The sequence below is a fragment of the Thalassophryne amazonica genome, chromosome 8 (genome assembly GCF_902500255.1).
Source record: "Thalassophryne amazonica chromosome 8, fThaAma1.1, whole genome shotgun sequence".
Classification (NCBI taxonomy): domain Eukaryota; kingdom Metazoa; phylum Chordata; class Actinopteri; order Batrachoidiformes; family Batrachoididae; genus Thalassophryne; species Thalassophryne amazonica.
Genome location: NC_047110.1, coordinates 64,480,462 through 64,496,587, shown reverse-complemented (window position 1 = coordinate 64,496,587; position 16,126 = coordinate 64,480,462). Strand labels below are relative to the sequence as shown.

Genomic DNA, 16,126 nt, shown 5'->3' with positions numbered 1-16,126 from the left:
TTGTCAGCAATTGTATTTGTGTTGTGTAACAGAAATCACGTCTACAAACAAATTTTTCAAAATGTGAGAATGAGTTCTGTAACTTGACGATTTGTTTCATTAATGAAATAAAAAAAAGTCACATTTTTAGTTTTTATGTTAATGTTATTTTGATAAAGTCCCCCTTTTTTGCCCACTGATGAAACACATCAAACACTATATTATGAAAACTGTCGGGTGCTTAAAAATTGGACGCACCTCATCGTCTTTCACACAGTGTAGTGACAAATGGTTGCAGTGTATCCACAAAGCATTCCTTAGAATATGAATACGATCTTCTTCCTGCTGCTGAAACATCTGCAAAGAAAAGCCCAGTATGTTTATCAGGGGAAATTGAAGTATAACTAAATACTCTAAAATCACTGAATAACAAACCATGTACTGCACAGATTTACAGAATCATGAAGGAGGTGGTGTGTGTGTGTCGCCCCTGGATTTATCGAAGTGCTGCTGTTTTTGGCAGAAACCAAAACCCCATCAACGTTTGGGTTATTTATTTATTTATTTTTTGTCTCCGTGTGTTTTGCTGGAGTAAGTTGAAGAACTTTGGGACACAGTTTTTGGGAGGTGAGGGGGAATCTGGGATAAACGAGCAACCGCAAACTGCTACAGCCGTACACTGGCTGCACTCACGTAGGCGCCTCAGAGTTTGGTAGGTGGAAAAGAAGCAGCACAACGCCAACTAAAATCAGCTCCCAGCCTCACTTCTTACAAATGTAGCCAAGTCTGTTTGAGTTTTGAGTTTGTTTGTTTGTTTGTTTTTACGGACGCATGTGGTCTCACATTGCACTCATAGTGCAGCAGATAACAGAATATTTGCAGAGGAATCCTTCAAATCCGGTTACAAGTGCCAAAGTTTGACTGTGTATACCTTTTTATACATATTTTAGAAAAATAACGTTAGTCATTTGAATTTTCAATAGGGGGCCAAGTAGGGGTCAATTGAAGAACTGCATAGGGGTAAAAAAAAAAAAATGTTCCAGTCATATTGAAAGTTATACCACATTATGTGTCTGATCACAAAGATTCCAAAAAGGTATAGTTTGGACTATCTGTGACTGAAAGTTCTGGAGTTATGGGGTAAAAACAGCAAACTTGGTGACAAAGGTCACTTTCAGTTTGTACAGGGGTCAAAAGTTAAAGTTGCTCCAATTATGGTAAAACATGATGTAAATTATTGGTTGCGTTAGTAGGATTTTAAAAAGGAATAGTTTGCAATATGTGTCATGCTTAGTTAAGAGATAAGATAAGAAAAGCCTTTATTCATCCCTCAATGGGGAAATTTCAGTGTCACATCGCAGCATAGAACAGTAGGAGTAGACAGAAGGACATGAAATAAAACAAACAAGTACCTCTTAAAAAACAAGAACTAAAAAAAGCACTGAGTGCCGGGTAACGCTAAGACTACCATTGTTCAGTTCAAAGCTGCACTGCCGGGATGTTATACACTGTCGGGATGTAAAAGTGATCAGATAAAGTGACTTCAGCATGAAATGTACGATAAGTTACTCTGATATTTACAATATGGACAGGTTAAAGTATAGTAGGTAAAGTGACTTAAGTTTGCACCATAAGTTAAATTATTGTACCTAATAAATACGGCAGGTAATGACATGATTATTGTCCTGGTTGCTATGGTTACCACAGTACTAGCATTGTCCATTGCACAGTCTGACAGCAGCCGGGAGAAACGATCTGCGGAATCTCTCCCTCACACAGCGAGGGTGGATGAGTCTGTCACTGAAACTCTCCAGAGCAGACGGAACGTCCTGCAGGGGGTGACACTTGTGGTCCAGCATAGATCTAAGTTTAGCCACGACCCTCCTGTCCCCCCACCTCCTGCACAGAGTCCAGAGGACAGCCCAGGACAGAGCAGGATTTCCTGATGATCTTATCCAGTCTTTTCCTGTCCCTCTCTGTGATGCTGCTGCTCCAGCAGACCACACCGTACAGGATGGCTGAAGCCACCACAGAGTCATAGAAGGTCCTCAGGAGTGGCCCCCTCACTCCAAAAGACCTCAGCCTCCTCAGGAGGTAGAGGCGGCTCTGACCCTTCCTGTAAAGTGTGTCCATGTTGTGAGTCCAGTCCAGTTTGTTGTTCAGATGAACACCCAGGTACTTATATGAGTCCACTCTCTCAATGTCCCTTCCCTGGATGTTCACTGGGGGAAGTGTAGTGGGGCGGCGTCTGAAGTCCACCACCATCTCCTTGGTCTTCCCCGCGTTGATGAGGAGGTGGTTCCTCTGACACCAGTCCTGCATTAGTCCTCTGTACTCCACGTCATCGTCGTCCATAATGAGTCCAGTGAGGGCGGAGTCATTGGAGGACTTCTGCAGGACGCAGCTGTACATGTTGTGTCTGAAGTCTGCAGTGTAAAGACTGAAGAGGAAGGGTGCGAGGACCGTCCACTGGGGGCCCCCCCACACTGCAGGTCAGGAGGTCAGACACGCAGTTCTTGGTCCTCACAAACTGGGGCCGGTTTGTGAGGTAGTCCAGGACCCACTCAGCCAGATCCTCGTCCACTCCTGCAATCACCAGCTTGTCCCTCAGGGGCCGTGGCTGGATGGTGTTGAAAGCGCTGGAGAAGTCAAAGAAAAGAATCCTCACAGCGCTGCCGGGCCACTCCAGGTGGGACAGCGAACGGCGCAGCAGGGAGATGATGGCATCCTCCACTCCGATGCCGGGCCGGTAAGAAAACTGCTGTGGGTCCATAGCAGAGCTCACCGTGGAGTGGAGGTGACACAGGAAGAGGCGCTCTAGGGTCTTCATCAGGTGGGATGTAATTGCCATGGCCTGAAGCTGTTGAGGTCTTTGGCGTGCAGTGTTTTGGGCACTGGGACCACACATGACGTTTTCCAGAGGTGTGGCACTGTCCTCAGCTTCAGGCTCAGGTTGAAGACCCGCTCCATGACCTCACACAGCTCGTCTGCACAGGATTTGAGGAGCCAAGGGCTAATCTCGTCTGGGCCTGCTGCCTTTTTGCTCTTTATTCTCTTCAGCTGACTCCTGACCTGATCTGCCATGAAGAGTAGAGAGCAGGTGGGGGGGGAAGTAGGGGTGGAGGAGGGGGAGGAGGTCTGGCTGGTGCCAGGATGTGTATTGGGAATGAAGCAGTCTGTGGCGGCGGTGTGAAAGGAAGTGTAAGGAGGGGGAGGGGGGATACTGAGCAGAGGCACAGAAGACAGAGCAGGGGGAGGAGGAGGAGGGGTTGTGACGAACCTCAGGAAGTGCTTGTTGAGGTCGTTTGCCCATTGATGGTCACCTTCCTCCTGTTTGGAAGGGGGTCTGAACCAAGAGATGGTCTTCAACCTGCTCCACACCCCCCGGATGTTCTGGTGTTGGAGCTGCTCCTCCATCTTCCTCTTGTAGGCGGTCTGGGCCTTGCGAATATCCCTCCTCAGTTCTCTCTGTATATTCTTCAGGGCCTCTCAGTTCCCTGACTTAAAGACTCCCTTCTTCTCCTTCAGCAGAGTCTTTATATCAGGGTTAATCCATGGTTTGTTGTTCGAAAAACACCGCACTGTCCGGTTAGGTACGATGTTTTCAAAGCAAAAGTTGATGTAGTCCATGATGCATTCTGTCATGGCGTTTATGTCCTCCTTGCGAGGTTCACAGAGTTCAGACCACACAGTTGTGCTGAAACAGTATCTAAGTGCCGCCTCACTCTCTGCAGACCACTTCTGTACAATCCGAGACTCAGCAGGCTGCCTTCGCACAAGGGGGACATATACTGGTGCCAAATGGATGAGACTGTGGTCTGATCTGCCCAGTGGGGGAAGGGGGGAAGAGGTGTATGCCTCCTTCACACTGGCAAAAAATAAGTCCAGTGTTTTATTGTCTCTGGTGGGACAGGTCACATACTGAGTGTGTGTGGAGAGGACAGAGGCAGGGTTGGAGTGGTTGAAGTCACCAGTGGTGAGGAACAGGGCCTGTGGGTGTCTTGACTGCAGATCACTGATGCAATTTAGCAGATGCTCACAAGCGATTTCAGGGTTAGCAGATGGGGCTACATACACAGCTATCATGATAACTTGTGAAAACTCCTGAGGCAGATGATATGGCCTAATGCTAACAGCAAGAAGTTCGATGTGTTTACTGCACATCTGCATCTTAACAGTACAGTGTTCTGCTTTGGACCATTTTTCACTCACATAAACTGAAAGTCCTCCTCCTCTCCGCTTCCCGCTCTCCTCTGTCCTGTCCGAGCGTAGCAGATGAAAGTTGTCGATGGCTACAGCAGAGTCTGGGATGGTCGGGGTGAGCCAGGTCTCCGTGAAAATCATCAGTGCACTGTCTCTGTATTCCCGCTGGTACCGTGTGAGCACGGTTCAGCTCGTCACACTTTCTGGTAATAGATCTTACGTTACCGGTGATCACAGAGGGAAGTGCAGGGTGAGGGCGATGTTTTTTCTCTTGGATCCTGCGTCCGGCCCGACATCCACAACGAAAACTGCGTAATATGTCCGTGGGGATGTTGTTTTCTTCTTTGTCCCACGGGAAAAACCGAGCAGCTCCTCTCAGGGCAATCAGCTGTTCCTTTGTGTAGACAATAGGCACACGGCACGTGTCCCGACACACATCGTGGCAAAAACAGGTAAAAATATCCACAAATTTGCAGAAAAATACTGTGTCAGCGTAGCCCTAGCCGTACAGTAAGTATAACAAAACAAAAAATAATAATAAAGGAAAATAAAATAAAGTTAAAAAGTTGGAAAAAGTGCACACATACGAGCTGCAAAGTGACCCAGCTGCAACCACCTGGAAGCGCCGGAAAAAATGTTACGGGGTAACATATGTCACATGTCATAGAATCCAATGGATGTCAACATTGTTTGACCTTTACTTTGGAGACCAAATATTCAACACAGTCAGAACTATTCCATTTGTTAATCCTATTAGTTCAACCAAGAATTTGCTCCATGTTTTACCAGAACTGGAGCAACTTTAACTTTTGACCCCTGTACAAACTGAAACTGACCTTTGTCACCATTCTTGCTGGTTTTACCCCATAACTCCAGAACATTCAGCTATTGATAGTCCAAACTATACCGTTTTGGAATCATTGTCATCAGATCAGTGGCGGCTGGCCCATAGGGGGCGCTCGGGCGCTGCCCTCCTAGATGTGGAGGGGAAAAGTCATAATATATATTTATATTTAAAAAGTATTATCAATGTCAGTTTTACTTAATAGTATGTGCCTACATGTAATATGAATGATTAAAACAACACTTCCTCCAACTGACTCTCATTCAACAGTGCATTTCCACCGACAGAAGCAGAGAACGTATCATTCCTCGTCTTGGGCGATCATTCAAAGCACCCTTGAAGTGCAGTGAAATAACCAACTGCATGTCGTTGCTAGGGAAAATTAATAAATATTTGGCAAATCAACATTGCCAAAATTAATGGCTTTGGGGCGCCGGGAATTTTAGCCCTTGCTACAAAAATGCGGGAACGTTAGATTACAGTCAGTGATACACGTGACGCTGCAGCTGCTGCTGTCAGTCAGTCAGGAAGAGATGATGGTGACGACGACATTTGGGTTATATTTATTTATTTTTATTTTGTCTCCGTGTGTTTTGCTGGAGTAAGTTGAAGAACTCTTCGGAGGTTTAAAACGGGACAAAACTAATCAAATCATTGACACCAAAGTTTGGCGGGGATCCTTTTGGAGGCACATCGAGGTGCACATCAATCAATCAATCAATCAATCAATCAATCAATTTTTTTATATAGCGCCAAATCACAACAAACAGTTGCCCCAAGGCGCTTTATATTGTAAGGCAAGGCCATACAATAATTATGTAAAACCCCAATGGTCAAAACGACCCCCTGTGAGCAAGCACTTGGCTACAGAGGGAAGGAAAAACTCCCTTTTAACAAGAAGAAACCTCCAGCAGAACCAGGCTCAGGGAGGGGCAGTCTTCTGCTGGGACTGGTTGGGGCTGAGGGAGAGAACCAGGAAAAAGACATGCTGTGGAGGGGAGCAGAGATCGATCACTAATGATTAAATGCAGAGTGGTGCATACAGAGCAAAAAGAGAAAGAAACAGTGCATCATGGGAACCCCCCAGCAATCTACGTCTATAGCAGCATAACTAAGGGATGGTTCAGGGTCACCTGATCCAGCCCTAACTATAAGCTTTAGCAAAAAGGAAAGTTTTAAGCCTAATCTTAAAAGTAGAGAGGGTGTCTGTCTCCCTGATCTGAATTGGGAGCTGGTTCCACCGGAGAGGAGCCTGAAAGCTGAAGGCTCTGCCTCCCATTCTACTCTTACAAACCCTACGAACTACAAGTAAGCCTGCAGTCTGAGAGCGAAGCGCTCTATTGGGGTGATATGGTACTACATCAGATCTTTCTCGTGGTTTAATGACAATTGCACATCCCAGTTGGAGGAGAGACGTTTGTCTGACTCGTTATAAACCGTGTCAGGCTTCATTCACCTTGTCAGCGCGCACACGTCACGGAGGCTGCTGATCTGCGCTCTTTACTGTGGGGTGGAAAGGAACGCATCCACCTCTGCCAGCTGCGGACTGACTCCTCTGGATCCACTTCAGCTCAGGCAAGCTGACGAGCTGCTCGGATTTAATCCCGAATGTTGCTCCTGGTGTGGAAACGAGGATGAAAATTTAAGATAAAACGAATGAGTGATGTTTTTCTTGTTTGTTTTAGGGGGTCAAAGCTGTGATCTTTTTTGGGACAGCAGACCAGTTATAATGGTAATAGGGGAGGCCGGGGCTGTTTGTAACAGTGTTCAAAGCTGCAGCCATGCTGGTATTTTGATTTCACTTTACACGTTATGAGGATCAGTTCACAGAAGTGAAATATTCTTTGGAGTATTCCACACTCTAAAAAAAAAAATTATTTGCTCAGTAAAAAAAACAAAACAAAACCCTAAAATAGCAAGGTTTTGGTGTTATTAGTTAGTCAAGTTATTTAATTTAAGTTTTTCAAGCTTCTTTAGTTTGCCTCCATTCCACTCAATGTTCATGCAAAATATGACCTTAATTTTCTCTCGCTCACACACACACACACACACACACACACACACACACACACACACACACACACTCTCTCTCTCACGAACACGAACACTTCCCCTCTCTCTCTCACTCTCACACACGCTCTTTCTCTCTCTCTCTCTCTGAAGGTGTGAACATTGTTGTATGTACATAATGTTCTTTTGTCAATTGAAGAATTTTTCCATATTTTGAAAGAGTGTAAATTTGGTGATATTTTCTATTTTGTTAAGGGGGTGTCATTGTGAACCCCAGGATCTGTTTGTCTGAAGATAATGTCAGTTCAGTACAGTTTGGTGTATTATGTTTGTAATTGGTGTCAAATGGTGAAATGTTCTTTGCTCAAGAACTTGAGTGTTGTATTTGATACTGTTCCTTTCCAAAGTAGAAATGGGGCCTAATATAGCTGTAAATGGTTAACTTTATCTGTAAAACTGCTGATTTTGAGAAGGACATGAAATGATTATTGTGGAATTGTAGTAATTTTCCGACTGTTCACTTGAATGCCTGTACTGGACAAAGGTAAGGGAATCTATTGGCACAGCAGCCCCACCAAGACTGTTTTTCACCAGCCGCCACTGCATCAGATACATAATGTGGTATCACTTTCAATATGATTGGAACATTTTTTAATTTTGACCCTTGGCCCCCTATTGAAAATTCAAATGGCTAAAATTATTTTTCTACAATATGTACCAAAAAATATACACAGTCAAATTTTGGTGCTTGTAACTGGATTTGAACGATTCTTACAGTTATCTGCTGTACTATCAGGTCTGCGAGAAAAAAATGCATGAACTGCTTTGTTCGGAGTGGGATGACTGTCGTAATGGGGAAGAGGTTTCAATGAGTATTTGAAGAAAAGTTTTCTGGATCGAGTCTCGGCTGTGGATTTGACTGTTTGCCAGCTCTTCGCTTCTTTACACTGTTAAACTGAACACTCCATTTTAATACAGTAATTAAGTTAATGTAACTCAAACTTTGAAAAAGTTATAGTCACTCATTTCCATTAATTAAACTAAATCAAAAATGAACTGTTGTCATAACAACTCAGTTCCTTTAAGTGCATTTAAAGTTTTGGGGTATTTAAGTATTAGTAATGTATTTCCAGTGCATTCCATTCGCTCATTTTAATTGAGTTTATGTAACACATACCAGCAGGTGTCACTGTGCATATGTAGTTAGTAAACCTCACTCCCATCAGCTCAAAAGGATTCTCTGGTCACAAGGCCAAAGCCCTGGGTTTTAGCCTTCTGGTTAGAGAGTCCGACTTCCATGCCGGAGATCATGAGTTCGCATCCCAAGGGGAGCGAATGGGCAGAGTCATAACAACACAACGCAGAGTCAACAAGTAAACCAAAGAATGCATCAAAAAATTTAATCCAAAATGTAATGCAAATTTTTTAGGGAGAAATTTATGTCACTTTTTTATTGAAAAACATAAATTAGATTTACATAAGTTTAATTAACTATAATTTGTAAAGTTTAACAATGAAATTTTTGAAAATTATTTTATTTAAGTTGGCAAACTCAAATGGTTTAAGGCAATCGGTTTCCTCAAATGGTTTGAGTTCAACTAACTCATTGAGTTTTACAGTGTAAAGTCAGTCGCTCCTCTCGATTGTATTCTCTCATACACTTATTCACTATCTCTCTCTCTCACACACACACACACACACACACACACACACACACACACACACACACACACACACACACACACACACACACACACACACACACACACACACACATTCTCTCTCTGACAGTGATTGTATGAAAAGAGGTCTCTCTTTTCATACAGTCACTCAGTCCCCAAAACCCCCCTAACTCATTCATTCACGCACACACTCTCTCTCTCTCTCTCTCTCTCTCCCTCCCCTTCTCTTTTTTGGAAGGTGTGAACATTGTAGTATGTACATAATGTTTTTTTTTTGTCAATTGAGGAATTTTTCCATATTTTGTAAGTCTAAATTTGGTGATATTTTTTATTCTGTTAAGGGGGTGTCATGGTGAAATCCATGATCTGTTTGGCTGAAGATAATGTCAGTGCAGTACAGTTTGGTGTACTATGTGTGTAATTGGTGTCAAATGGGGAAATGTTCCTTGATCAAGAACTTGAGTGTTGTATCTGGTACTGTTCCTTTCCAAAGTATAAATGAGGCCTAATATAGCTGTAAATGATTAACTTTATCTGTGAAACTGCTGATTTTGAGAAGGACATTAAATGATTGTTGTGGAATTGTATTAATTTTCCGTCTGTTCATTTCAATACCTGTACTGGACTAGGCAGGGAAATCTATTGGCACACCAGCCCCACCAAGATTTTTTTCACCAGCCACCACTGGTATATTACTAGGTGATTTTAATATTCACTATCAACATTTTAATAAAAATGGAAACTCACTGTATAAATCCAAAACTCAATTTATGACATTGTTTGATCTCAAACAAAATACCTCTACCGTATTAGATTTGATTATTTTAACTGATCCTGATCAAATTAAGGCTTTTGGTGTTTTTGATCTCTGTGTAAATGATCATTGCTTAACATACTGTATGAGAAAGTGTCATAAAGATCCAATAAGCAAACATAATAATGTCACTCTAAGGCCATGTAAAAACTATAAAAAAAAAACCTTCATGAAATTATGTTGAATGAAGTGGATTAGAAATCAGTGTATGATGCAGTTAATGTAAAGAATATGGATTTTGTTCAAAACTAAACTCTTACATGTAACAGATGACATGGCACCTCATAAAACTGTAAGGTTAAGCTACATGGATGACAGGTGAAATTTTGCAACTAATTTATGAGAGAGATAAGCCGATCATAAATTCAGCCAATCTAAGCATCCTTTATTGTATGTTCACTATACCCACTTGAGCAATAAGGTCGTGTATAGTAAGTGTTTGGCAAAATCTAATTACATTAAACTAGAGGGAACCAAAACCTACCAAGACCATTGTGGAACATTATTAGGGATTAGGGACAGAGAGTAGTTTTCTCTGGGCCCCTCCCCAATCGGACCGGGAGTGACATGTTTAGCCGCATGTTCTCCTTGAATTGCTGGCTGTCTGAGTGGTGTCCAAAAAAATGAGGTGGGCTTCATAGATAATTGGCAAAGCTTCTGGGGAAAACCTGGTCTTGTTAGGAGAGACGGCATCCATCCCACTTTGGATGGAGCAGCACTCATTTCTAGAAATCTGGCCAATTTTCTTAAATCCTCCAAACCGTGACTATCCAGGGTTGGGACCAGGATGCAGAGGTGTAGTCTTACACACCTCTCTGCAGCTTCACTCCCCCTGCCATCCCCTCATTACCCCATCCCCGTAGAGACGGTGTCTGCTCCCAGACCACCAATAACCAGCAAAAATCTATTTAAGCATAAAAATTCAAAAAGAAAAAATAATATGGCACCTTCAACTGCACCACAGACTAAAACAGTTAAATGTGGTCTATTAAACATTAGGTCTCTCTCTTCTAAGTCCCTGTTGGTAAATGATATAATAATTGATTAACATATTGATTTATTCTGCCTTACAGAAACCTGGTTACAGCAGGATGAATATGTTAGTTTAAATGAGTCAACACCCCCGAGTCACACTAACTATCAGAATGCTCGTAGCACGGGCCGAGGCGGAGGATTACCAGCAATCTTCCATTCCAGCTTATTAATTAATCAAAAACCCAGACAGAGCTTTAATTCATTTGAAAGCTTGACTCTTAGTCTTGTCCATCCAAATTGGAAGTCCCAAAAACCAGTTTTATTTGTTATTATCTATCGTCCACCTGGTCGTTACTGTGAGTTTCTCTGTGAATTTTCAGACCTTTTGTCTGACTTAGTGCTCAGCTCAGATAAGATAATTATAGTGGGCGATTTTAACATCCACACAGATGCTGAGAATGACAGCCTCAACACTGCATTTAATCTATTATTAGACTCTATTGGCTTTGCTCAAAATGTAAATGAGTCCACTCACCACTTTAATCATATCTTAGATCTTGTTCTGAATTATGGTATGGAAATAGAAGACTTAACAGTATTCCCTGAAAACTCCCTTCTGTCTGATCATTTCTTAATAACATTTACATTTACTCTGATGGTCTACCCAGCAGTGGGGAATAAGTTTCATTACACTAGAAGTCTTTCAGAAAGCGCTGTAACTAGGTTTAAGGATATGATTCCTTCTTTATGTTCTCTAATGCCATATACCAACACAGTGTAGAGTAGCTACCTAAACTCTGTAAGTGAGATAGAGTATCTCGTCAATAGTTTTACATCCTCATTGAAGACAACTTTGGATGCTGTAGCTCCTCTGAAAAAGAGAGCTTTAAATCAGAAGTGCCTGACTCCGTGGTATAACTCACAAACTCGTAGCTTAAAGCAGATAACCCGTAAGTTGGAGAGGAAATGGCGTCTCACTAATTTAGAAGATCTTCACTTAGCCTGGAAAAAGAGTCTGTTGCTCTATAAAAAAGCCCTCCGTAAAGCTAGGACATCTTTCTACTCATCACTAATTGAAGAAAATAAGAACAACCCCAGGTTTCTTTTCAGCACTGTAGCCAGGCTGACAAAGAGTCAGAGCTCTATTGAGCTGAGTATTCCATTAACTTTAACTAGTAATGACTTCATGACTTTCTTTGCTAACAAAATTTTAACTATTAGAGAAAAAATTACTCATAACCATCCCAAAGACGTATCGTTATCTTTGGCTGCTTTCAGTGATGCCGGTATTTGGTTAGACTCTTTCTCTCCGATTGTTCTGTCTGAGTTATTTTCATTAGTTACTTCATCCAAACCATCAACATGTCTATTAGACCCCATTCCTACCAGGCTGCTCAAGGAAGCCCTACCATTATTTAATGCTTCGATCTTAAATATGATCAATCTATCTTTGTTAGTTGGCTATGTACCACAGGCTTTTAAGGTGGCAGTAATTAAACCATTACTTAAAAAGCCATCACTTGACCCAGCTATCTTAGCTAATTATAGGCCAATCTCCAACCTTCCTTTTCTCTCAAAAATTCTTGAAAGGGTAGTTGTAAAACAGCTAACTGATCATCTGCAGAGGAATGGTCTATTTGAAGAGTTTCAGTCAGGTTTTAGAATTCATCATAGTACAGAAACAGCATTAGTGAAGGTTACAAATGATCTTCTTATGGCCTTGGACAGTGGACTCATCTCTGTGCTTGTTCTGTTAGACCTCAGTGCTGCTTTTGATACTGTTGACCATAAAATTTTATTACAGAGATTAGAGCATGCCATAGGTATTAAAGGCACTGCGCTGCGGTGGTTTGAATCATATTTGTCTAATAGATTACAATTTGTTCATGTAAATGGGGAATCTTCTTCACAGACTAAAGTTAATTATGGAGTTCCACAAGGTTCTGTGCTAGGACCAATTTTATTCACTTTATACATGCTTCCCTTAGGCAGTATTATTACACAATATTGCTTAAATTTTCATTGTTACGCAGATGATACCCAGCTTTATCTATCCATGAAGCCAGAGGACACACACCAATTAGCTAAACTGCAGGATTGTCTTACAGACATAAAGACATGGATGACCTCTAATTTCCTGCTTTTAAACTCAGATAAAACTGAAGTTATTGTACTTGGCCCCACAAATCTTAGAAACATGGTGTCTAACCAGATCCTTACTCTGGATGGCATTACCCTGACCTCTAGTAATACTGTGAGAAATCTTGGAGTAATTTTTGATCAGGATATGTCATTCAAAGCGCATATTAAACAAATATGTAGGACTGCTTTTTTGCATTTACGCAATATCTCTAAAATTAGAAAGGTCTTGTCTCAGAGTGATGCTGAAAAACTAATTCATGCATTTATTTCCTCTAGGCTGGACTATTGTAATTCATTATTATCAGGTTGTCCTAAAAGTTCCCTAAAAAGCCTTCAGTTAATTCAAAATGCTGCAGCTAGAGTACTAACGGGGACTAGAAGGAGAGAGCATATCTCACCCATATTGGCCTCTCTTCATTGGCTTCCTGTTAATTCTAGAATAGAATTTAAAATTCTTCTTCTTACTTATAAGGTTTTGAATAATCAGGTCCCATCTTATCTTAGGGACCTCGTAGTACCATATCACCCCAATAGAGCGCTTCGCTCTCAGACTGCAGGCTTACTTGTAGTTCCTAGGGTTTGTAAGAATAGAATGGGAGGCAGAGCCTTCAGCTTTCAGGCTCCTCTCCTGTGGAACCAGCTCCCAATTCAGATCAGGGAGACAGACACCCTCTCTACTTTTAAGATTAGGCTTAAAACTTTCCTTTTTGCTAAAGCTTATAGTTAGGGCTGGATCAGGTGACCCTGAACCATCCCTTAGTTATGCTGCTATAGACGTAGACTGCTGGGGGGTTCCCATGATGCACTGTTTCTTTCTCTTTTTGCTCTGTATGCACCACTCTGCATTTAATCATTAGTGATCGATCTCTGCTCCCCTCCACAGCATGTCTTTTTCCTGGTTCTCTCCCTCAGCCCCAACCAGTCCCAGCAGAAGACTGCCCCTCCCTGAGCCTTGTTCTGCTGGAGGTTTCTTCCTGTTAAAAGGGAGTTTTTCCTTCCCACTGTAGCCAAGTGCTTGCTCACAGGGGGTCGTTTTGACCGTTGGGGTTTTACATAATTATTGTATGGCCTTGCCTTACAATATAAAGCGCCTTGGGGCAACTGTTTGTTGTGATTTGGCGCTATATAAAAAAAAATTGATTGATTGATTGATTATTATTAACAAAAAAAAAACATTATTATTAACAAAAATAACCAATGTCAGGTTAGTGATTGATAACAAAGTGTGTTATAATACATATAAAGTGGCTAATGACTTTAATACATTTTCTGAATCTGTGGCATTGGTAAACATGGTAGTTCACATGTAAATGGTTTTTAGTGATTTAGTGGTAATTATGGACCAGGTGTACAAGATTTTGGTAAACTTAAATTCAAGAAAAACACCCTTGCTCATATTTTAAATGAACCATTATTAACTGGTATAATTCCGGATGACCTAAAAGTAGCCTATTCACAAAAATGTGAGTAAACAGGATCCTGTGACAACTATAGAGTTGTATCAATTCTCAGTACCATTTCAAAAAGTGTTTGAGAAAGTGGTGTATGACCAACTGTACCTCTTCTGTAATGGCCTCTGTTATGAATATCAAACGCTTTTGATCAACATTTTCAACCGATACCTATCTGGTTCACTTTATTGACTACATCAATAGAAGCATTTGATTTTTGATGTATAAGTTTGTTAAAAAAGACTTAGTACTTGGGTGATCTGCTACTTCCATGGTGCACAAATGGACTACACTATGTTAGCCCATGATACAGCCAAATCCTGGCAACCAAGAACTATCTGAGAAAAATTTAAGAAGATGGCGTACATACATAGAAATGGTAGCAACATCAAAGAGGCCATGACATTGTACAGCAAGAACAATCAGAGATTTGTGACTTCTGCCAATCTGGTTCCAGACCACCTCCAAAAATTAGTGGCGTCTTCCACGCTCTAATGTCCATCTGTGGTGCAAATTTGGTGGGTAGTTTTGAAGTAATAAAGTGAAATCTCGATCCAGAATCTGGATCCAGGTCACCTCCAAAATTTAATGGATTCTTCCATGGCTTAATATATATCTCTGATGAAAATTTCGTCAAAATCCGTGCAGTAGCTTTGACATAATCTTGCTAACAGCGGACAGACAAATAAATAAACGCTGATGATTTTATTACATCCTTGGTGGACGAAATATACATCAGGAACTGGTTCAAAAAGTCTGCTGTTTCATAATAGGACTTATTAGGACAAATATGGGTATGTGCAAAGGCACTGTCTGTAAAAATTGGGGTAAAATGGCATGTAAGATGGCAGTACTCGTATGTCCAAATTATTACAAAGGATCGTATAATAAATATTTGGATGCAGGGAAGGATTACCAGTTGCAATGACAAGGATTTGGGAAAAATACAATCTGGATGGTGGAAACAATTTATTTTTGGCAAATTCTTAAACAATGCATCTAGCATAAAGTGATTTTGATTGAAATATTATTTTAAGTGTAGATTTTATTTGATTTTTTCTTGGCAAATGTGTTCAGTATGCATAAGCAGTTCAAAGACTGTTGGAAATTTGAAAATCCAAAGATAATTTGTATTCTTGCAGTTTCTAGCTGTGATAAATGTTCAAATTTGGGTGATGTTTAAATGGAAGCGTGGTTTTCAAAGCCAAAAGCAGGTTGTAGGATTAAAAGAACCAATGCCTTGCCCTTGGTACTCTAAGTCAGTTTAGCAATTGTATCCATCTAAAAATATATCAGTTTGTAATTTAGATTTTTTTTTCTCCAACAGTAATGCATGCAAAGATGATGGTAGTGTCTCCACAATTACTAAAGGCTAATTTAAAACGATACCAGCTCATCAAAGCAGCAATGTGTGGGTAAATGGTATTTATCTGCCTATTTTCTATATGACTATTTCAAAGGCTAACCCCTGGACAGACTGGCAGCCTGCCGAGGATGTACCCCATCTCTCGCCGATGACAGCTGGGATAGGCTCCTCCCCAATGTAACCCTTAACTGGAATAAGTAGGTACAGAAAATGAATGAATGAAATGGCTTGTCACTGTCAAATGCTTATTTTTCTGCATTTGTGATTAATTTTGTTGCATTTCCTCACAGCGTTGTTGAGTTATGTTGATGTTATATCAGGAAGCTCCACTGTGAAGGAAAAACTTTTTTCAAATGATGACTCACTTTGTATTCTGCTCATAGGAAGTATTGCACATTCTCATTGACAAAACATTCTTTGGGTGTTACCAATCTTGCACTAAAACTGCCCATTGCATTATATATTAAATGTGCTTGTCGCATGATGAAATCAGTAACAACATGAATATAGTAACTATTGCAACACTTCACCTCACATGTGTCGATGTGTGTGGATTCCCATTCTTGCCGAATCTGGTCCAGCTGCTGGATGTTGGATTGGTACTGTTTCTCTAAAGAGAAATATAATGAATACATCTACAGATTTAAAACAGCAGCTTTA

At 41.1% G+C, this 16,126-nt stretch overlaps 1 protein-coding gene across 3 annotated transcripts in view; it reads right to left on the bottom strand.

The window, feature by feature from the left end:
• Positions 1-16,126, bottom strand: part of pstpip1a (proline-serine-threonine phosphatase interacting protein 1a) — a 46,748-nt gene that overhangs the window by 1,684 nt on the left and 28,938 nt on the right. For all 3 annotated transcript variants that reach the window (XM_034176509.1, XM_034176507.1, XM_034176508.1), the window contains exons 9-10: positions 15,997-16,076; positions 238-336 (exon numbers count right to left, since the gene is read on the bottom strand). In XM_034176509.1, coding sequence (XP_034032400.1) covers positions 238-336; positions 15,997-16,076 — 179 coding nt within the window. The remainder of the gene's footprint in view (positions 1-237; positions 337-15,996; positions 16,077-16,126) is intronic.